Here is a 24,077-nt window from a genome sequence, read left to right as displayed (position 1 = left end):
GCTTACTTAACATACATGTACAACCAATGACAAACGAGGATTTTCCATGTCGAGATCTATTTTTAACTGACAAGTCCCACATCAAATATATCAGTACATAGCTTTGGATCCATACTATCATTTTATGATAGACAATCAATAGGGAGAATACAGCATAAAAAATGTTTAACCCTTACACTTTACAGCAACTATAGAATATACATGCCCCACGCCAGGAACCGTTTAAAAAGTGCATTTTACACTTATTTTATGTTTTTAAGCCCCAAAAAGGTTCCAAAATTTTTTTCGCCTCGCTCCGATCGCCGATCTTTTTAACACTTCGCCCCCTCCTTTCCAAATCCCTGGATCCGCGCCTGCTTGTTGATTAGTTCGCAATGCCTCATTAATTATTTCTAAATTAATTTTATGAATTTTTGGAAGACTGAGGTACCTGTGTCCATGTTTTGAATCATTATCATTCTTTAAAAATTAGACGTATGGATAGCTATTTCGTTTTTTTTTTATATATATAGATTTTCAACTATTTATTTTATTGTCATATAGCAAATAAGTGAGTTAGCGATCAGTGTAAAGTTCTTTATTGTCATGTTTTAAATATATTGAATACCCCGTATGGAGGTGCTCTTAATTGCAGGAAGCTAATACAGATAAGAAGAACAAATGTTCCGAATGAACAGAAAGAAAGTTTCCGAATATTCCTCCATAGACCATATTTCTAACTAATAAATATGCGTGAACCCTCAGGGGTTCACGCAAAAAGGCATCCGGATATTGTTTCCGTCATTGGACGAAATTTTAAGTCAGACCAGACTTCCGGATGGCGTTTTCTGTTTACAGTGAACATACACATGCTACGAATAAAGTGTATTTGCTATCTGCTATCATTTTCAAGTTAATACGAATAAAGTGTATTTGCTATCTGCTATCATTTTCAAGTTAATTATCCGCATCAGTTACAGCGTGACACGTGAAAGTCAAATATTGTGCCGTGAAAACAGTAAATGAAGTCTAGCGGGACATGGGAAATTACAAAAAAGGAGAATGGCTTACGTACATAATGTAAGTGGGATCCGGGATCGAAACCCCCCAATGAGTCAGAGACCCCTTTTATAGGAATGAATGAACATAATATACAGATAAGCGCTTAAATTACTCCTGTGTTAGTAAAATTGATAAAAAAAAAAAAAAATGGGAACATTGGAGAGAAGGAGGAGCCTGGCAAGAAAAACAATTGTCCTGTCCCAAAGTGCCTATGACTTGATACCTTTTCTGAAGTTATCCAGTCATAAAATCTTTTACAAAAAATCATTGATTTATAAACTGAGAATTGATAGTAAAGAGCAAATACCCTTTATTTATAGTAATGCATGTTCATAATATACTATTGAAATGTATGTCCATATTGAAATTAATAGAAAAGGAGGAGGGGGACAAGAACAATTGTCCTATCCCCAAGCACCTATGACTTTTGATACCTTTCCTTAAATTTTCCAGTCACAAAATCTTTTACAAAATTCTGCCTACAACAGTTTACATACTTTCAACCACGCTCTGAATGCCCGCGATTTCGCGGATGTGTTCTAGTATAATCTTAAAGATAAACTTGACCGTAATACAATTAAGTAGTCTTAAAAAATACTGACTTTAACATTTATTCATTTATTATTTTGTGTATTGTTCTGCTAGAGCCTAAAGGTATAACATTACTAATCTTAGATTAAATCTTACAATATTTTAAATGTACTAAACTTGTCCAAAAACTAGGTCATGCTCCACCATTTTTTTAACCTAGCAACTATCCCATTTTTTTTGAGAAAAAAATTAAAACCGAAACAACATTGTTTTTTATATCAGTTTTTGAAGAAGAAAAAAAACCTTTTAATTCTTTGATTTTTTTTTTGCGAAATCTATGTCAATTCAAATTCAAAACGTAACTAAAAGCTGTGTATTTTAAGAATTCACACTGCAATGCATTCATTATTTTTTTTCTCATTTATTCACTTTTCGATATTTATAGTTCGTTATTGTACTGCGTACTGCCTATTTCTTTTTAGGTTGTCACCCCCATTAAGTTTCCTAAACAAATGCTCCGTTTGTCTCCTTCAGTGTGCAATGATGTGATTATTGTTAAGAATTTTAATGAAAGGTAGGGTCAGAGACATAGTTAGGGTTAGGGTCAGGGTCAAATAGGGTTCGCATTGCTACAAACTCACAATGATTAAAAATTTATCAGAATTTCTTGACTATAATTCCTCATTTATTCCCCGATTTTTTTCACAGAAAAAGTGCCCAAAACACATCTTGTTACCTTTTATCGTAGTTTCAGAAATCATGTAGATTTTTGGTAAATTTTCTAACTTGTTTTTTTTTCAGGTTACAGACCAGATTACAACTGTAAATCTGTTAATGCAACAGAGTTGATCTATAACCATTACAAATCAGCTTCCAACTTATCTGATATATATGTTAAATATGGAAAGTGCGAAATTGATATTAACGCAAATGGTACTGAATATAAATTTTCACAGTCTTGTCCAAATGGTTATGAATACGATATACCAACAGACAGATCCACCGTTACAGAGGTATGCAGGTCGTTTTATATGTATTTTTATATTTACCTTTACCATTGTAAAAAAAAAAGAAGACACTTTAGTATGGATGTTGAAAATGTCATAAGTTTTAAGCTTTACTAAGCTTTTCTATAGCATTTTGTCATAAATTATACTGCTGCCAGTGGACTAGTCTATCAGTTCCCGATGGTATTATTAGCATAGTAGTCAGAGCTTCGGAACTGACAATATTTATAGTATACTTTTCTTAAATTCTCAGTCAGTAAATCTATAAATAAGTAAGAGACCAAGGTTCCAACTCCCTTACACAAATTTTGCTTTATTCATATAGCTTCACACGTATTCATGTATTAAATACTTTGATACATCATTCACTTCAAATTTTTAGGGTTGAGCGCAACTGGAGTAGGTTAATCAATAAAATCCTTTCGGACGCACTAGATAACAAAAACGAAAACATTCACAAATGCAAGATTCAGAGTTTTAAACGATTAGATTCAGAGTTCAATGATGAGATTCAGAGTTTAAACGATAAGATTAAGAGTTTAATGATAAGATTCAGTTTTTTAAACGATTAGATTAAGAGTTTAAGGATAAGATTCAGAGTTTTAAACGATTAGATTCAGAGTTCAAGGATAAGATTCAGAGTTTAAACGATTAGATTCAGAGTTTAAGGATAAGATTCAGAGTTTAAACGATTATATTAAGAGTTTAATGATAAGATAGTTCAAACGATTAGATTAAGAGTTTAATGATAAGATTCAGAGTTTAAACGATTAGATTAAGAGTTTAATGATAAGATTCAGAGTTTTAAACGATTAGATTCAGAGTTCAAGGATAAAATTCAGAGTGTTTCGATTAGAATAGGAGTTTAAGGATAAGATTCAGAGTTTTAAACGATTAGATTAAAAGTTTAATGATCAGATTCAGAGTTTAAACGATTAGATTAAGAGTTTAAGGATAAGATTCAGGGTTTAAACGATTAGATTAAGAGTTTAAGGATAAGATTCAGAGTTTTAAACGATTATAATAAGAGTTTAAGGATTAGATTCAGAGTTTAAACGATTTGATTAAAAGTTTAATGATAAGTTTCAGAGTTTAAACGATTAGAATAAAAGTTTAATGATAAGATTCAGAGTTTAAGGATAAGATTCAGAGTTAAAACGATTAGATTAAGAGTTTAAGGATAAGATTCAGAGTTTTAACGATTAGATTAAGAGTTTAAGGATAAGATTCAGAGTTTAAACGATTAGATTAAGAGTTTCATGATAAGATTCAGAGTTTAAACGATTAGATTAAAAGTTTAATGATAAGATTCAGAGTTTAAACGATTAGATTAAGAGTTTAAGGATAAGATTCAGAGTTTAAACGATTAGATTAAAAGTTTAATGATAAGATTAAGAGTTTAAGGATAAGATTAAGAGTTAAAAGATGATAACTGCATGAGGAAATAAGCAAACCCCAAGTTATGATATCCGTCAGGAATTGTATGACTTAAAGAGGGACATGAACATAATAGCAAAACTGAACCAAGATGAACTTTGATTGAGGAATTTGGACGACCTTTATAATTTCTAAATTAATAGTCAATCTTTGAACAGAATAGTTAAGAATAAAAGGATGTTATAAATCATGTCAGCACCGAAGTACTGACTTCTGAGCTTGTTGGTTACCATGGAAAATAACAGCCCACCAGCAGTAGTATCAACAAATATGAAAAAAAAATGTTTTTAATCCAAAATACAGATGACTCTCCCCTTATGTTTAGACTGCGTACGTGCAAATCATATACACAATGCGGACGTTTCGAAATAACTTTGTTTCGTCGGGGGAAATTTGTTTAAAATGAAACTATATGTATTTAGCTGCAGTGTTACACAATTCCTATTAACAAATACAGACATTATGTCAGTGTGTTTTATAAATCCAATTTGAATATAAGAAAGGGAGGCAAGACAAATGTGATCGGAACATTATCCCCCCAAAACACGACTCACCAATGTTTTCTTTGCTAATCTAATTAACATTTAAGCAACACAATAAGTCGGTGGATTCTCATACTGTATGTCAATAGCTTTTGACACTTCTTAAATATATAGGAGAGAATTCACAAACCTAAACGCAATCACATTTCCGACCAAAAATTATCCAATGAAAACCCGAAAAACATAACCACGAAACGAATGTCGATTCCTTACAAATAAATACACTTAAAACCTCTCTTTTTTAACTTTCAGTGGAACCTTGTCTGTGAGGGATCAGCGCGATCAGAGTTGGCTCAGACAATGATCATGTTGGGACAAGCTGTAGGTGCTGCTATTTTCTCTCCTCTTTCTGATAGATACGGAAGGAGACCAATAAACATTTTGTCTCGAAGTCTTTATCTAATAGCCGGGGTGACTGCAATGTTTTCACCCTCCATTGCAGTTTTCTCTGTTTTCAGATTGTTGATAGGAACTTTTCAAGGAGTAAGTAACAATAAAAATCACTAAGTGTCAGTCTTAGTAAGAATCGGGCTACTAGTATATACGGAAGGAGACCAATAAACATTTTGTCTCGAAGTCTTTATCTAATAACCGGGGTGACAGCAATGTTTTCAACTTCCATTTTAGATGTATGTATGTTTCAAAACATGGCAAAAAACCCACCGACCTACCCATCCTATTTTGATGTTACCCTCATTCTGAGTTAGAAATGGTAGGTCTTTCGTTTCTGCTTGTCTGGTAATTCGAGAAATTATATTTTAACATTTGGTTAGAATGATAGCAAATTACGGGGTAAGCCCCCATGATTGTTCATTTCTAGTGTATTTCAACCAAATTATAACTTGAAATACCGAAAACTAATGTTATATTCGTGCATCGTTATACATATTTGAACTTAAATATATGTGAACTTGAGTGTTTGTTTGTTCAGGTTTCAACGCAGCCTGATTCTTAGACGGACTGGCACTTAATTATTAAGACATATTTTTAATGTTCAGTCTATTTTAATCTATAATTCATAAAACTATTTTCCTTGACATCCTTACATTAACACGGTACAGTATGATTAGAAAGTTTAATGTTCTAAATGATAAAGGGTCAGACATAAGTTTAACGTCTTCTCCAAAACAATAAGAAATATACACTTTAATTTATGAATACAGTCATGCTTCTTGTATTGCATTAGAATCTTTGATAGAAAAATATTTGGTATGATTGCCAATGAGACAACTATCCACAAATGTTCAAATGAATAGGATGTAATAAATTATAGGCAACCGTACGATCTTCAACAATGAGAAAAAAACAGTACTGTATGGTCGGCTATTAAAGGACTCGACATGACAATTTTAAACAATTTAGTTGTGAAAACTTACGGCTTCATTTATAACAAAACAATTTACGTAAAACAAACATGACCGACACGAACCAACGACAATCACTAAACTGGCTCCTGACTTGGGACGGGCACATAAAGAATGTGGTGGGATTAAACATGTGAGCACTCAACTCTCCAATAGTCTGTGCCAGTCGTGTAACAGTGCAATATAAGAAAACACTATAAAAATCGGTTGAAAAGGGCTTAACTCATATGATGGATACATATAGAAATACATCTAACAAAGACACAGAGTGAACGAGGCCGGGTAATTATACATTCAACAACAAAAAAAAACTTAAGTACAGGCCTGAGAGTACTCGCAGTTTTTTGTTAGCTAGTTAAAAGCAAAAAACTAACAACTAATACAAAAAATTATGTATCTAAGACTGAAATACCAATCAGTACTCATCCAATATCCAATGAATTTAGTGTAAAGGCATGATTAACAGTCAGAGAAAAAAAACACGGCCTTACATGCGATTCAAAACTATAGGTAATGACCGATTTTAGTAGCGTGAAAATACATATGTGTAATACTAAGTATGGTTTTAAATTACTGATAACAAAATCAATATTTATACCAATAAAACAATATTCAACGATTTGTTTACGGTGTTGAATATGTAACCTTTTAAGCAAGGTTTGCATTTAGACGAGTACACTTTGGTATTGTTCAGTACCCAGTCTGTCTTAGAGACGCCTAATATGATTCAATATGATTTGTTCATTTCAGAACTTAACTTTTGTAAATTTTTATAACAGTCATTCTTTATAGTTATTCTAAATTTCATTTTAAGCCGGAGTAAATCATGAGGGAAAAAAACGTTGATGATGGCACGGTCACTTGACAAAATTAAGTCTATGAGCTGATTGACAAAACAATGTCAGCCAACAAAATGACGCTATACATCAGAAATTAAATTACATTGGTATGATTGCATAGTTAGTAGTTAACATCCTTTATGACTGACATAAAATCCCATCTACAAAGTACACGTAATTCATCTACATGATATCAGTCGTCATGTATGGCAAGCCGTTCTCGTCAAAACTATGTTTAAACCCTTTTTTCGAAAAAAAAATACACACTGAGATTTAAAAACCTAAAATATCACACTGAGAAATTGTAATTACACACTGAGATTTAAAAAAATAAAAAGCACACACTGAGAATTCAAAATTACACACTGAGATTTTAAAAAGACACACTGAGATTTTAAAAAGACACACTGAGATGAAATAAATTGAAAAACACACACTGAGAATTGTTAATTATACACTGAGATTTCAAAAATACACACTGAGATTTCAAAAATACACACTGAGATTAATATGCAAATTACTAATGAATATTCATGAGATGAATAATTCAACAGATTAATATCTTGATCTCAAGAACTCTTGTTTTCATAATGAAATGCGATTCCTTCAACCAACATTCGTAATAAATTTCACTGGCAAGACTTAACATCGCTCATATTCATAAGTATGTTGCCTATAATTCAGATCATTACTACCAGTGTATCGGGATTTTTTTTTTACTTAGGCTTATGCATGGGTCCCTTTTCAAAAGTCTTCCAACCGTTACCCTTTCGCATGGTTATCTTTTATATTTTTGTTATGTTTATATGCTATAATAGACACTTGAGTAAAAATTTCACTGCATTCTTTGTTTTTTTGCAGATTGTTCCAATGTTTTCTTATAATTTTAATAAAGTTTTTCACCATTTGATTATATTTTGTAATAAGAGTAAGTGGGTATTTTTCTTGTTCTTGTATTTCGAAAGTTTTTTTTGTAAATAATTTGGAACCAAATCGAAGGACTAACGAGTTATGTCCCCTAGTTGTTTTAAGCTTGTAATAGATTCAGATTAAGTATGCTAATTAGACATATGCGCATAAAAAGTGCGCACAAAGCTCAGTGTGTAATTCTAAATTCTCAGTGTGTAATTTCAAATTTTCAGTGTGTGTTTTCAGTTTATTTATTCTAAGTGTGTCTTTGAAATCTCAGTGTGTAATTTTCAATTCTCAGTGTGTAATTTTCAATTCTCAGTGTGTGTTTTTCTTTTTCAGTGTGTAGTTTTTAATTCTCAGTGTGTGTTTTGAAGTTTTTAAATCTCAGTGTGCTTTGTTGTAATTCTCAGTGTGTAAATTTTTCTAAAAAATGGTTTAAACATAGTTTTGACGAGAACGGCTTGCCATAGTCATGTACTTAGTAAAAACCCTATATGAAGCCGAAAAAGAAACTATTATACAGGTGTAGACTGGTTCCCGATCGCAATATTCAGTATGTTACACATATACCATGGTATGGCTAATTAACTTATACCTGGAACGTAGTAACGGGAACCAGGATAATACAGGTGATGGTTCTCGGGTGCTGAGCGCAAATGCATATTCATAGTTTGATGCTTTATTAAGTGTAATCATACCATACCTACGGGAATTATGTTTTTCGGTCTGTACGTGCGTTCGTCTGTCAGTCCGTTCAACTTTAAAGTCATATGAAATGAGTGACTGGTGAAAAATAATGTTTATCCAATTCTTGAACCAATGCATGTATATATCATAAACTTAGTCTTCTGTGCACGATTTTATCATTTTTTACCCAAACATATCGTACAATCGTCAATTTTTTCTCTCTCTATCTGTTATGTGAAAAAATGGAAGTTCATTAATTGTCGTGTTTTGAAGTCGAAGGTTACCGATTGTCACCTTATAGTAAACAATCAACACAGAAACATAGATATTGAGACGTTTATAACATGTACTCAGATAATAGTTTATTTAAGTGACAGATACATGCGTATTGCGATCAATGGGTTTTTACGAGAAGGGTCACGCTAAGGTAACTTGCATACGGAAAGTGTGTCGGCGAATTGCTTCCTGGAACCAAGCAATTAAAAAAAAGTAAACTTCTTCTAAATGTGGACAAATTAAAGAATTTTCTTCAGAAAAAAGTTTATATACATAAGTTTAATAATGAAAACTATCCATTTTGTTATCAAAAACATATGCATCATTATTATTTTTTTTTGAGGTTTCATATGACTTTAAACTTAGTACACATGTTCCCTATGTATGACCACTCTAATTTTAATGCCAAGTTAATAGTTTTAAACCCAATTTCACAGTCCACTGACCATAGAAAATGATAAATCGAGTGGGACATCCGTTTACTATGGACACATTCTTGTTATGCTTCTAGAATAATATATTTTTCTTTTAACAAATAAACAGTTTTGCATTTATTTCACAGTTGAATTAAGAGATGGGAACTGCTATCCATTTGTTTTATTATTTTTGAAGGGCAGTGTGATGACTGGTACAACCATGTGTGTAGAGTTACTACCAACTGAATTTCGTCATAAAGGAGAAGGGCTAGCATTCTTGGCGTGGACATTTGGAATTGTTTTTACTTCTGTTGTTGGATACATTTGTCAAAATCTGCCATGGAGATATTTCCAAATGATTTTAGGGTTATTGTCATGGCATGTTGTTTTTGATTGGTTGTAAGTAAATTTTAGCTTTAAAACACCGGTATATTTTGAACCTTAATGTATCATTCACGAGTAACATTCATAAACAAACTTGATATTAAAAAAAAATATGCTTACTTGCATATAATAAGTATCTTTTTTTACAATTTTCAACAATCCACATAAAAAAGACGTGTTATGATTTCCATTGACACTTCTATTCCCCAGTGACTAGATGACGTAGATGTAAACATATGTCACACGTACATCGTAGTATAATGAACGAAACCTATACCGTATTGAGGCTAAAAATTAACACTAAACGACAAAATGTCAAACTGTTCAAACGAAAAGACTCATAGGCGGATTTAGGGGGGGGGGGGGGGGGGCAGGGGGCCCGCCCCCCCTTTTTGGGGAAAAATTGGTTGCTTATATAGGGAATCACTGAAGCGTGACTGGAGCGGGCCCCCTCTTAGGTCAGTCAGTGGGCCCCCACTTATGAAAATTTCTGGATCCGACACTGAGACTCACGGTCTGATGTGTATAAAAAAAAATTAAAAAACAAATTACAAACATCAACAGGCGACAACCATGTACTGAATTACAAGCTATCGAATAGGACAGGCACATTCCAAATATGGAGGGGTTATATTATGTTTACGAGCGATCATCCCTAACCTAAGACATTCGTGTAACAGCGCAACACAAGAAAAAACTATAAAATCAGTTTAAAAAGGAGTTGATTTATTGATCTTTATTTGATCGACACGAAGCACTGAGAAAACAATTACAAAAAGACAAGAGACACAAAGTACTGATCTAATAACCCTGGCGTTACTAAAAGCTTTTCAAAATTTATTGCAACTTATAAATAAACCATGTCTCCCACACTAATATCAATCAGTACACCTAAAATATTAGTGGATTTAGTATAAAAAGTGTGAATTGACCTAACCATGGGGACTTCCAAAACAGAAGTATTGACAATGCGTATGATCGTAAATGATCATAACTGTTTTGGAATGAATATTTATTTATGATATTTTGGAAATAAAAGCTAGATCTAAAATATTTGTGTGTTTAAGACCTTTTATTCAACTAAAACATCAACTTTAAATTATATATGCATGAATGTTTCTAAGTGTATGTGCATACTATCAAAAAATGGAGCCTTAACAGTTATTTACTTTTCTAAATATGTGTGGTATGTTTTCGTCTCATTTTAATTACACACCGATTTTTTTGGGTAAAGTTAAATAAAGTATTAGAACACATGATAAGTAACAAATATAAACGTGAAAGATTATTTTATAAACAGCATTTTGTAATATCAGCAGAGAAAAATGTGTTTGCGAGTCTTGGGCAGTACCTATTGATTAATATTTGCCATTTTGTAACGTTTTACAGATTTCTCGACGAATCGCTAAGATGGCTCCTTGCAAATGGAAAAACAAAACAGGCAATGAAGATAATAAAGAAAGCAGCATCATGGAATAATCAAAGTTTTGAGTCAGTAATGGAATCAGTTAAAAAGAAACAACCACTTACTTCGATGGAGCTCGTTATACAAACTCCGGAAAAACCCGAATCAAACGGCGATCATCAACCGTTGGAAGGCAATGGCACGGCTGAGGTTAAACAAAAAGTCCACAAATACTCAGCTTTCACCATTTTGAAGCATAAAAAAATTCTTATCGTCTCAGTTTTGCTATGGGTGATATGGTAAGCTAAACGAAGTATTTGATTTGTTATTGTTTATGTATTGTTCATATTTACCATTTTGGGGGTAATGTTTACTTGTTATTAGGTTTTAACGGGTTTTTTATGTGTTGTCTTTTTATGCCCCATTTATAGGCATAAAGTTTTCTGGTCCTCCGTTCGTTCATTCGTCCGTTCGTCCGTCTGTCCCGCTTCAGGTTAAAATTTTCTGGTCGAGGTATTTTTTTATTAAGTTGAAGTCCAATCAACTTGAAACTAAGTATACATGTTCCTTATGATATAATCCTTCTAATTTCAATGCCAAAATAAGAGTTTTTACCCCATTTTCACGGTCCACTGAACATAGAAAATGATAGTGCGGATGGGGCATCCGTGTACTGGGGCACATTCTTGTTTGCATCTGTGTGTTCCTACTTTGTTTGTTTTAAACGTATGACACAGTTTCTTTTATTGGAGTTGCTTAACACCAAACGTTCATATATTCACAAATGTGAAAAATGTTTTATGAAATTTTATCGAAGCATTTACAAGTCAGAGAAGGACGATTGTCTGAATATAATGATACAAGTATAATTTGAAACTATTTCAATGCCTGCTTCTTATCTTGTAAGTACGGGGCGCCGAATGGGACTCTTGTGGTTTTGTACAAAATTCAATTCTGTCATAACAAAATTATTTTTGTCTTACAAAACTATGTGGTACAGACTTGTTTTATGAAAACTTCAATTTTGTGATGACAAAATTCATTTTTGTAGACAAAATTCATTTTTGTCATGACAAAAGTCAATTTTGTCAAAAAGGTATGCAAATATAAAATTATTTGCATACAAAATTGACTTTTGTTACCTGATATGGAAATTAAAACACAAAAGTCAATTGTGTGAGACAAAATTGATTTTTGTGAGACAAAATTGACTTTTGTGAGACAAAACTCAATTTTGTGAGACAAAACTCAATTTTGTGAGACAAAATTCAATTTTGTGAGACAAAAGTAAATTTGTCTCACAAAAGTCAATTTTGTATGCAAACTTGTTTAGTTTGGATTCTGTGAACTAATTTACATACAAAATTGACTTTTATGAGACAAAATTGAGAAAATTGAATTTTGTCTCACAAAATTAAGTTTTGTCTCACAAATGTCAATTTTATCGTCACAAAATTGACTTTTGTGAGACAAAATTGACAAAATTGAATTTTGTCTCACTAATGTCAATTTTATCGTCACAAAATTGACTTTTATGAGACAAAATTGACAAAATTGAATTTTGTCTCACAAAATTTAGTTTTGTCTCACAAAAGTCAATTTTGTGACAACAAAATTCAATTTTGTGACAACAAAATTCAATTTTGTGAGGATAAAATTGACATTTGTGAGACAAAATTGACTTTTGTGAGACAAAATTAACTTTTGTGAGACAAAACTCAATTTTGTGAGACAAAATTCAATTTTCTCAATTTTGTCTCACAAAAGTCAATTTTGTCTCACAAAAGTCGATTTTGTATGCAAATTAGTTCACAGAATCCAAACTAAACAAATTTGCATACAAAATTGACTTTTGTGAGACAAAACTCAATTTTGTGAGACAAATTCAGTTTTGTCTCACGAAAGTCAATATTGTATCACAAATGTCAATTTTGTCTCACAAATGTCAATTTTGTCTCACAAATGTCAATTTTGTCTCACAAAAGTCGATTTTGTATGCAAATTAGTTAACAGAATCCAAACTAAACAAATTTGCATACAAATTTGACTTTTGTCGCCCAATTTTCAAATAAGTTAACAAAAGTAAAGTTTGTGTTACAAAAATGAATTTTGTCATGACAAAAGTAACTTTTGTCCACTGATAGATAATTTTGTATGACAAAATTTTAAATTTGTAGTCTGCTACAAATTTTGTTAAACTGAACTCATTTTTGTTGAACAAAACTCACTTTTGTCCATACAAAATTGAATTTCGAGTACAAAATCACAAGAGTCCCATTCGGCGCCCCGTACGTAGTAAGGACTTATTATTTTTAAGAACCAGTAGAATTTTAGGAGAAATGGCGATTATCTTAATCATATAAAGCAACAAATTTTCTGGTAAACACACTTTCAAAAGTTAAAAAAAAAAACCCGCTCAGTTATACAGTCATTACTATCAATTGCACTTGTAATGTACATAAGTCCAACAAAATCTATTAAGAGTGAGTATAAAAATAGAAACTCTAGAATTTACTGTTTTTCTTGTTTCTATTATGATAGGATAACAAATACACTGACGTATTACGGGTTGATGTTAATGACGTCTAAACTTGCCGGTGACAGATATCTGAACAATATATTAGGTGCTCTTGCTGAGGTTCCTGCAATTATCCTCCAGCAGCTTATTATAAACAGGTAACTATTTTCCGTTGTATCAATATTTAAGAATTCTGTGCATCTTTTGGTAAATTCATTGGGGTGTATAAGCGCTGTCCGAACATCATTTTGAATGATGCACTGAAGCGCTTAATTTTAATAATATACGCAAGGTCAACACTTTTCCATGTACAACCTTGAACATTAATAAAAGAAGCATTCAATAAAATTGAGAATGGAAATGGGGAATGTGCCAAAGAGACAACAACCCAACCATAGAAAAAAACAACAGCAGAAGGTCACCAACAGGTCTTCAATGTAGCGAGAAATTCCCGCACCCGGAGGCGTCCTTCAACTGGCCCCTAAACAAATATATACTAGTTCAGTGATAATGAACGCCATACTAATTTCCAAATTGTACACAAGAAACTAAAATTAAAATAATACAAGACTAACAAAGGCCAGAGGCTCCTGACTTGGGACAGGCGCAAAAATGCGGTGGGGTTAAACATGTTTGTGAGATCTCAACCCTCCCCCTATACCTCTAGCCAATGTAGAAAAGTAAACGCATAACAATACGCACATTAAAATTCAGTTCAAGAGAAGTCCGAGTCTGATGTCAGTAGATGTAACCAAAGAAAATAAACAAAATGGCAATAATACATAAATGACAACAGACTACTAGCAGTTAACTGACATGCCAGCTCCAGACTTCAATTAAACCGACTGAAAGATTATGATTTCATCATATGAACATCAGGCACAGTCCTTCCCGTTAGGGGTTTAGTATCATACCATCATAACATATATGAGAAGAACATAACCCGTGTCATGCCAACAACTGGTTTTTGAATAAATGTGTTTAGTTCCGATGCAAAGACCCTATAAGTGAATCGATATTAACGCCAAAATATGCAATCTTTGCTTATAATTACAACTATTCAATAAAATATGATTTCTGTCAAGTCTTTCTTTTATATACCTGTGCACTTTATCTGCTTACCCTTCCGGAGCACCTGAGATCATCCCTAGTTTTTGGTGGGGTTCGTGTTGTTTATTCTTTAGTTTTCTATGTTGTGTCATGTGTACTATTGTTTTTCTGTTTGTCTTTTTCATTTTTAGCCATGGGGTTGTCAGTTTGTTTTAGATTTATGAGTTTGACTGTCCCTTTGGTATCTTTCGTCCCTCTTTTATGGTTGCAATTCTTGTTATCAAGAATTTTACATTTCATTTTGAAATGAAAATGAAAGACAAGAGATTGCTGTTAGCCAATCAAAATAACGTATAATAATAAAACATACAGGTTATGTTAATATTATTGAACTGTAAAAACGTCACATATTGTTATTAAGGGTTTTGTTCAGCATCAGCTTTATTTTTGGATTTGGAGATTTGTATTTAGAACGTTTATAAAAGGTATAACCGTATTTGTTTGACCCAGTGATAATGGAAAAACAAACCATGATGATAGAACAATAGTGCACTTGTGTGCGATTGTCACTAGTGCGATGTGTGCATCTCAAAGGAGACGAAAAATAACAAAGAGGCATTTAAAAGTTCTAAAAACAAACTTGCAATGCCATGGCAAAACAAGGAGGAAAAGATAAAACAAAAATAATTATACACAAAACGCAGCATAGAAAGCTATAAACTGTGTAACTTATACCGGACCAAAAACCAGGGGATGGGAGGGATCTCAGGTGCTTCAGAATAATTAGTAAATCCTGCTACACATATGTAATACATATAAGAAAATTGAAAAGGTTGGAAGTAATTTCAAATCCTCAAAGGAATGATTCTCTTGCATCTATTTATTTGTGTATTTAATTTTTAGAATCGGCAGACGATATGTACTTGTGATGTATCATGGTCTAGCGGGTGTAACACTAATCGCTTCCTCTCTATGTTTCACTTATTCAAGTATGTATAATATTGAATCTATTATTTAAGAACAAAGTATCGTTGGTAATTGATATATACACATTTTGATAATTGATAAGCAATATGTTTTATGTGGTTGTTTCATCAAATATCAGTACAGAATAAAAGGAACATTTTGATTAAGCAATTACTTCCCTTTATTATTTTCTGTACCTGTAATTGTTTACCTTTTCTTATGATACAATAGGGGCGGCTCCAGGATTTCATATTAGGGGGTGGGCAATGTTTTATAACCGCCGAGCGGTGCGAGGCAAATTTTTTTTGAGGTAAAACTATTGAAATATAGGTATTTCGAACTAGGTAAAACTAGCAAGAAATTAAATTTTTAAGCAGAAACCGCCCATATCCACCCTGACAACAATCTACAATCACTATTGATTGACTGACGGATTGACGGACAGAGGTAAAACAATATGTTCCTGTTTCGCGAAGAACTCTCGAGTTATGATTAGAAAGTCTCCTACAAATTAGAAAAATCTACAACAATCTCCTCACAACCCTAACTTATGCACTAAGAGATTATTTTTGCACATATGAATGAGTTTATAAAGCTACAGTTATAAAGCTGCAGCCCCAAAAAAACAGAAGCTGAAGATCATGCGAACATTTTATTTTGATTCTGTGTTCCTATATAAACCAATCTACAATCAAGACACCAGCACTTGTTGTAAAATGATCTATATATAGCAATATCAGGTATTAAATATCTCAACTAATCCTTGAAAGACATGGTGCTGGTAGTTTTGACAAAACGTAATACTAAAACATCACAAAAATAAATGACCCTTGTTTGCACATCGTCAATGTGTCTAAGCCAATTGTACATGGTTTCAAAAATGTGAAATGAAACGGGTTCACTTAAGAATTACTTTTACACTCCATAACACCAGCCCCGACAAACTTGGTTAAGACGATGGCAATGTAAAGAGTTGACAGATAGACGGGCGGACCGACGGAAGCAAAGTGAGACGAGACAGATCACAACAGCTCACCTGACCAAAACTAGTATTAGATTTTGCAGACGAAAATTTTTGATTTTCTCCGTGATTTTTAATTGTTCTTTCATAATATCTCTTTTTTACTTTTTTGATTTTCGGAGGTCGTGCCAGACTTTATATATACTGTGTTCGCCACAAACCACTAAAATTAGAATGAGATGCGTTTATTAAGTTATGTTTATTTTCTAAGGATTCCATGCATGTAATACGGTAAATAATTTGGCAAAATTTCAGGTTGCAAGCAAGAAATATATAAAGAGACAGAGATACAAATAATAAACTAACCTTCCGCTTGAAAGATTTATTTTTACAGTTTACTTACATACAGTACTGGTGGAATTACTGCAAACACCATCAATGTCATCAGCCGAGGCCATCCGTCATCATGTGTTTCGACCCCTAGCTCGGTTAACTCTCAGGATGGGGGGTCCACAGTGATGATCAATCACTGCGCATTGGTGGTGGGTTTCAAGCTACTACTGTCTCTCTTATCCATATCCAGCTAGACGCTTTCTCTGCTGCTTGGTCCAGTTTCTTAATTGCTGCTCTTCTATTCTGGCCAGTCACTCCAACTGCAGAAAACATTCTCCACACTGACTGTGCAGGAAATCCTCTGCAGCCAACCTCAACAGGAAAGTTCCAAATCTGCCATCCTCTATCTCTGCACTCTGCCAACAGTCCATCATATTTTGCCCTCTTTCTTTCATTTGCTTCGCCACATCTCTCCTCCCAGGGAACTGTCAACTCTATGATTACTACCTTTTTACTGCTGGTAGACCAAAGTACCATGTCTGGTCTTAGGTTAGTTGGTACAATATCAGGAAATTGCATCTTCTTTCCTAGATCAACTTCTAACTGCCAATCCTTCGCCTGATTTTGCATTCCTGATATGTTCTTTTTACTTTTCTGGCCTACTTCACCCTCCTTCACAAACTGGATCTTGATAGGTTTGTTTCTAATGTGTTTTGCATCTTTCCTCTGTTTCTCTATCACTTCAGCGAGTTCCCAGAGTACTTGGTTGTGTCGCCATGTATATTTCCCCTGTGTTCGAGCGATATTGCACCCTGAAAGAACATGTTGTAGAGTTCCTCTGTTTCCGCACAAGGGACAGTCTGGTGTTTCTGAAAGTTTCCACCTGTGCTGATTTGAAGGTGTCGGTAACACATCATACACTGATCTCTGAAGGAACTGCAGTTGGTATTGCGGATATCGCCATATATCTGACCATGTAAGGGATCGTTGTTCCAATTCCCATTTCGACCAAGCGCCTTGGCTCCCAACTTTGCGGTCCTGCTGTACAGTCCTACAGTTGTAAAACTTGGAGGGACACCTAACCATTTCCTAAGATGTCTGTTGATGGTTCTTTCAAGCTCCATGCCTTTAATTTCAATGGTAGACCTGTCTTGTCGATGTTCCTCATTCCCTCTGAAACCTGTTGTTCAATTCTCTTGATATTGTTTTTGTCACTTAAAGAGTCATCATACCATTTTCCTAAGCACTTGATGGGATTGTCAATTATTGATGGAATGACTTCTCCTTGCACCTTCAGTTCGACTTGGTGTGCTCTCTTTTCTTTTCTTATTATTAGAGCTCTAGACTTCGTTGGCTTGAAAGACATCCTTGCCCATGTTACTGTCTCTTCCAAGGCCTTTAATACCCATCTAGCCTGGTCATGGGTATCTGTAGTGATGGTTAAATCGTCCATGAACCCTCTATTTGGCGGTTGCCTGATGTCAGTTGATGTTTTCGGGCCTCTAGTTTCTCTCTCTTCAGATTTAATAATCATATGCATTCCCATGACAAACAAGATAACTGAGATGGTAAATCCAGTAACTATTCCTTTTTTTTAGTTTCTGCCATGTTGTTGTAAATGTGCTTGTAAATCGCAGCTCAATCCCGCTGAGATATCTTAAAGTGGTCTGGAATATGGTAATGATCTAGTGACTGCTGTATCAGCATGTGCGAAACAGTACCATGGGCATTGGCCAAATCTAGCCATACTACTGTAAGATCTTTCTTGTTCACTTTGGTCTCTTGAATAAGTTGTGAAATGATGCTCGTATGATCAATGCATCCTGAGAATCCTGGTATTCCGCCCTTCTGTACTGAAGTGTCTACATAGTTGTTATCTGTCATATATGATGTCATCCTTCTAGCCATAGCAGAGAACAAGATCTTTCCTACTACATTTAGGAGGGAAATTGTCCGAAATTGTGTGATGTCCTCCGATTTTTCTTCTTTTGGAATAAAACACCCCTCTGCTTTCTGCCAACATGATGGTATCTTCCCTTTCCTCCAAACTACTTTCAGTAGCCTCCACATGTGTTTCAAAATTTTTGGGCACTTCTTATATACCTTGTTCGGGATGCCATTTGGTCCTGGTGATGAAGCAGACCTTGCTTTCTTCACTACATATGACACTTCTTTCCATGATGGTTCCTTAGTGTTCATTGGTATTTCTGGTTCTTGTACATTTTCTATCCTATCGCAGTTACCTAGATGTTCCAACTGCCTTTCGTCGCTGTGTGTCTCTGATAGATGTTTTTTAACAATTCCTCTTTCGTGCTTTTTACTGATCCCGCCTTTGTTCCGTCCAGTGTTGCTTTGGTAAACTTGTAAGTTTGGCAACAAACATTGCTCTCTTCTTCCCTTCTCTCCTTGCTTTTCTGATTCTTTCTGCTCTTTGTAGATTGTTTATTCTTTCCCTCAGCATTGATCTTAGCTCATTCAATCCTTTTTTCCCTCTTCATTTACTCTTCTATACTGCTTTGTGACATCATTTATTTCGGTTCTGAGTGTTTGTATTTCTTGTTGACGTCTGTTATGTTTCATGTTACCCTGAGTGCCTTCTCTGGTTTTGGTGTTACTAACTCCAAATCGATCTTGTCCTACTGCATATACAATCGTTGACAATGATGATATCTTTCTCTGTACATCTCCAGTAAGTGTGTTATCCAAGATCTTGTCTAGGTCTACATCAAAGATCTCCCATCTCATATCATCTGTTGGTGGCTATTGTATATTTCTTTCCTACTGTCTGCTGAAGGTGTCGATGTTCTCTGCTGGTTTTGATTCCATTGCTCCTCCTCAATGTTGATCTGAGTAGCTTCATTAGGTAAGAGGTCCTCAGCACTGTGGTGTGCTTCCTGGTTGCGGTCCTCCGTCGTATCATCAGTGTTAACTATGCGTTCCCTTTGCTGCTTCCCAGATCCACACTTAGTTCTTGCCTGGTGTATCTTCAAACATTTTACGTTCTTGCAAACTTAAAAAACCGTTTGTACTTTAACTGCTAAAACCTATTTTTATTTGTCATCAAACTCAGCTCCGCGTTTGACCATTTCCTTTGAAGTATATAATATTTATAAAAACTTATATAAATCGTAGGTCAGTTGATTAGTAATCACGTATTATGTTAAACTGACTGTTTTATATACTTTGAATGTAAAATAGATGAAATGGTCTCTTCTGATACTTAAATAAGTTGAAGACAACCCATGCTTTGCAAATTTATGGAGGCGCACGCCCGCCACGCCCCCGCCTAAATCCGCCCCTGTTAACACATGTAACTCATTTTAAAACATTGAAGAAAAATGATAAACAAATTGAATACAAATAAGAAGAAAAAAATACTGAAATACGGAATTAAACTGTATAATTAAGTTAAACAGCAAGTTATTAACAAGTGACGATATAAAAACAACACATTCATTACTTCGGCAAAGTTTTGTAAATTGGCAACAATGATTTTTTTTTTTTTTTTTAGAACAATATGATTGGTTGACACCTCTGTCGACATTTTTCTCAATTCTTGGAAGATTCGCTGCTGTCGGTTCCTTCAGTAGTGTGTTCCTTTATACTCCGGAGCTGTATCCTACCAACTTAAGGTACAAAATATTATATTTACAGTATGTATTATAAAATTGCCACAACAGGTGGCAGTGCCTTGTTATTCTGTTGGCTTTTTGTGTACAAGTCATGTCACCGACTTATTTCGAAATATTTGTTACATAAATCAATTTTGAACAGAAAGCCTCAAACTTTGTTCAAAAGGATTCTACATACTTTATTATTTAAAGAAAAGGAAACAACTGTTGTTTCTTGCCAAAAACATTGTACAATGTACTAAATTATATAAATGCAACTTATTATCATCGTTATATAAGTCTCGGAATTAACCAGTAAATTTTTAAACGCAAAAAGTAAGTTCCAATTAGCCTTTTCAGAATCTAAAGGACTATGGTTAATCTCATTGTTCGTACACCAAAATGAAAATAATGTTACGTCATTGGTTGAATTTCAATTATTTAGAACTTTTTCACCAATCACAACGTTTTGGTGTAAGCTTATGAAAATATTTCCAAGAATCCATTAGATTCTTAAACGTTGAATTTCAAATAAACAATGCTTATTGAAACTAAAATGAAAACGATTTATCATTGATTGTTTGATTGTTAGTAAATAATCATGAGAACTACCAATGACTATGAAAAGTAATATACACATAATTACCTTAGAAACATTTTAATTTGATTGCAGGAATGTTGGACTAGGCATGGCGTCAACGATATCTAGAATAGGATCGATGATTTCACCATTTGCTGCTACTCTGGTAAGAAAACAATTAAAAAGAACAGTACATCATCAGACTGGGCAGAAAAACAATTCAATGTAAAATTCTAAAACACTATTTCTACATGAGAGAGCTTGATTGTAAAGTACAATTGTTCTTTGAATTCCTGAAAACGGACTCATACTTTTGGCCTTTAACTTTTTTCATTCGAGCGTCACTGATGATATTTTTTAGAAGAAATGTATGTCTTACCTACACAATTTAAATCTTCCATGATTCCTTTCATACGTTAATGTTTTACTACTATTTGTTTCAGGCTGATCAAGTATTTTGGGGACCAGCGGTCATTTTTGCTGTGCTGAATATAATATGTACTATAATGCTATTGACCTTGCCAGAAACTATGGGTCGCCCGCTACCAACAACGGTTCAACAGATGAAAGCTTGGTTCAAAGATAAAAAACTTTTTGATGTTCGTTGGCCAAAACATTATCGCAACAGAAAGGAGATGCCTAACAATTCTTGATATTGTGTTGAATTATAGTTTTATCATAAAACCATGTAGATACCCATTTTACTTTTGAAGCAATTATCATCTTTCTATTTTCTTTTCATTCTTGCATTTATCCTAGAACAGAATCCATATTTCATCATTATGCTATGCTTCACAACAACTTATATAATCCTTCTCATTCCTTTATTTATGTTTATACTTGACAACAAATTGTATAAATCCTTTTCATTCCGGACATTTATCCTAAAATTAAAACAAGTTTCTATTTTTATTTTATGTTTATACTTGACAACAAAGTAAATAAATTCTTTCCATTCTTGACATTTGTCCTTAAACTGAAACAAGTTTCTATTTTTGTTTATACTTGAAAACAAAGTATATAAATCCTTTTCATTCTAGACATTTATCCTAAAACTGAAACACGTTTTTATTTTTATTTATACTTGACAACAAAGTATATCAATCCTTTTTATTCTGGACATTTATCCTAAAAGTGAAACAAGTTTTTTATGTTTGTTTATACTTGACAACAAAGTATATAAATCCTTCAAGTTCATTCTGGACATTTATCCTAAAACTGAAACAAGTTTCTATTTTTGTTTATGCTTGACAACAAAGTATATAAATCCTTTTCATTCTGGACATTTATTCTAAAACTGAAACAAGCTTCTATTTTTGTTTATACTTGACATCAAAGTCTATAAATCCTTCAAGTTCATTCTGGACATTTATCCTAAAAGTGAAACAAGTTTCTATTTTTGTTTATACTTGACAACAAAGTATATAAATCCTTCAAGTTCATTCTGGACATTTATCCTAAAACTGAAACAAGTTTCTACTTTTGTTGATACTTGACATCAAGGATATAAACCCTTCAAGTTCATTCTGGACATTTATCCTAAAAGTAAAACAAGTTTCTATTTTTGTTTATACTTGACAAAAAAGTATATAAATCCTTCAAATTCATTCTGGACATTTATCCTAAAACTGAAACAAGTTTCTATTTTTGTTTATACTTGACAACAAAGTATATAAATCCTATGACAAGCATACCACCTGGTGATCTAATTTTTTTAATGAACTATTTTACCTGAATATCTTATGTTATCAAGTATTGAAAATTCGAAAAAATTATGAATGAAATCATATTTTGAAGCAAAATTACCAACATTTACTGAGTTAGTTGATCGCGAATCAAAAGCAGCAAAACCACATGCATATTTTTTAGTTCGAATTAGGTAAATGGCCTGATAGTGGGAAGACAGAAAAATGCAATGAATAAAGGCAACAGTAATATATCGCTGTTCAAAAGTCATAAATCGGTTGAGATAAAAACAAATCAGAGGGAAACACATCAACTATATGAGGAAAACAACGGAACAACAGAAATACTGAGGTACAACAAAACCAAACACCATGTCAACATACTTAGTAACATAACAACTTTTTTTTTATTGAAATAAGCAGTATTCATGTTGGTTTATTTTTTAAGCTTTCCTCAAATTTGATAACCGGAGCACTTTTTCATTGATATTTATTGTTTATTTTTAAGTTCTGTTAATTTATAACTTACACATTAAACTCCGACAAATTATTAATGTGCTTTTTTAAAGCCAGGAAATATAATTCAGTGTTTGCCAAATACTCAACGAAAAATCTATATTTGTACTTGACTACTTATTTTACTCGACCAGTCTGAATTGGTATGACTTTTACTTGACCTTACTCGACCCCAGTCTGAATCATACTCGACTGTACTGAATTGTACTTGACCCTTATCTTTGTCGTTGAAAATAGTCTGAACTATTACTCGACCAGTCTGAAACAGTCTAAAACCATTCTCGACCTGTACTCGACTTATTTTTCTAGTGTAAACCATACTTAACCAAAGGTCTGAACAATACTCGACCAGTCTGAACCATACTGGACCAACTAACCTTTAACTGTAAAAAAATAGATTTCTTTTTAACTGACATATGTAACAACAGCCAACAAAATCAATGAATTGTTTAACCTTCAAGTTCATTAGAAATATATCTATTATTTTAATTTGGGATAAAAAAAAATATATTATATACAATTTATATCAAAAAGGGATAAAATTAAAGAAATGAATAAAATTGATCTTCTGATTAGTGGTGAAGTATAAAGGAATACCTCTGCTTGGGGCAAACTCAGAAATAAGATCCCACCTGGTCAGAGGTATCAAATTCTAAATAACATTTATTCAAAAGAGAAACACCTTGTTTAACTTAATTAACAAGGCCTTTCCAATATACGAGATTAAGTAATAGACCTTTCTTTTTACCTGTAAAAGACACATGTACTGAGGTAATGCAACCATATTAAAGTGCTTTTTGTATGCCATGTCTTTTATTTGACAAAAACTAATTTAATTTAATTGAATGAATTTTTATGCCCCACCTACGATAGTAGAGGGGCATTATGTTTTCTGGTCTGTATGTCCGTTCGTTCGTTCATTCGTCCGTCTGTCCTTCCGTCCGTTCGTCCCGCTTCAGGTTAAAGTTTTTGGTCAAGGTAGTTTTTGATGAAATTGGAGTCTAATCAACTTGAAA

General features: G+C 33.3%; 1 protein-coding gene across 1 annotated transcript in view; it reads left to right on the top strand.

Moving 5' to 3' along the window:
- LOC143072468 (solute carrier family 22 member 6-A-like) overlaps positions 1-23,095 on the top strand; it is a 29,974-nt gene extending 6,879 nt beyond the window's left edge. The window contains exons 2-10 of the mRNA XM_076247394.1: positions 2,374-2,585; positions 4,811-5,041; positions 9,249-9,451; positions 10,826-11,140; positions 13,383-13,517; positions 15,313-15,398; positions 20,181-20,301; positions 20,954-21,026; positions 21,304-23,095. Coding sequence (XP_076103509.1) covers positions 2,374-2,585; positions 4,811-5,041; positions 9,249-9,451; positions 10,826-11,140; positions 13,383-13,517; positions 15,313-15,398; positions 20,181-20,301; positions 20,954-21,026; positions 21,304-21,513 — 1,586 coding nt within the window. The 3' untranslated portion in view covers positions 21,514-23,095. The remainder of the gene's footprint in view (positions 1-2,373; positions 2,586-4,810; positions 5,042-9,248; positions 9,452-10,825; positions 11,141-13,382; positions 13,518-15,312; positions 15,399-20,180; positions 20,302-20,953; positions 21,027-21,303) is intronic.
- Positions 23,096-24,077: the final 982 nt, after the last annotated feature.

Source organism: Mytilus galloprovincialis, chromosome 4 (assembly GCF_965363235.1).
Source record: "Mytilus galloprovincialis chromosome 4, xbMytGall1.hap1.1, whole genome shotgun sequence".
Taxonomy (NCBI): domain Eukaryota; kingdom Metazoa; phylum Mollusca; class Bivalvia; order Mytilida; family Mytilidae; genus Mytilus; species Mytilus galloprovincialis.
The sequence above is the reverse complement of the archived record's forward strand: the minus strand, read 5'-3'. Positions and strand labels throughout refer to the sequence as shown.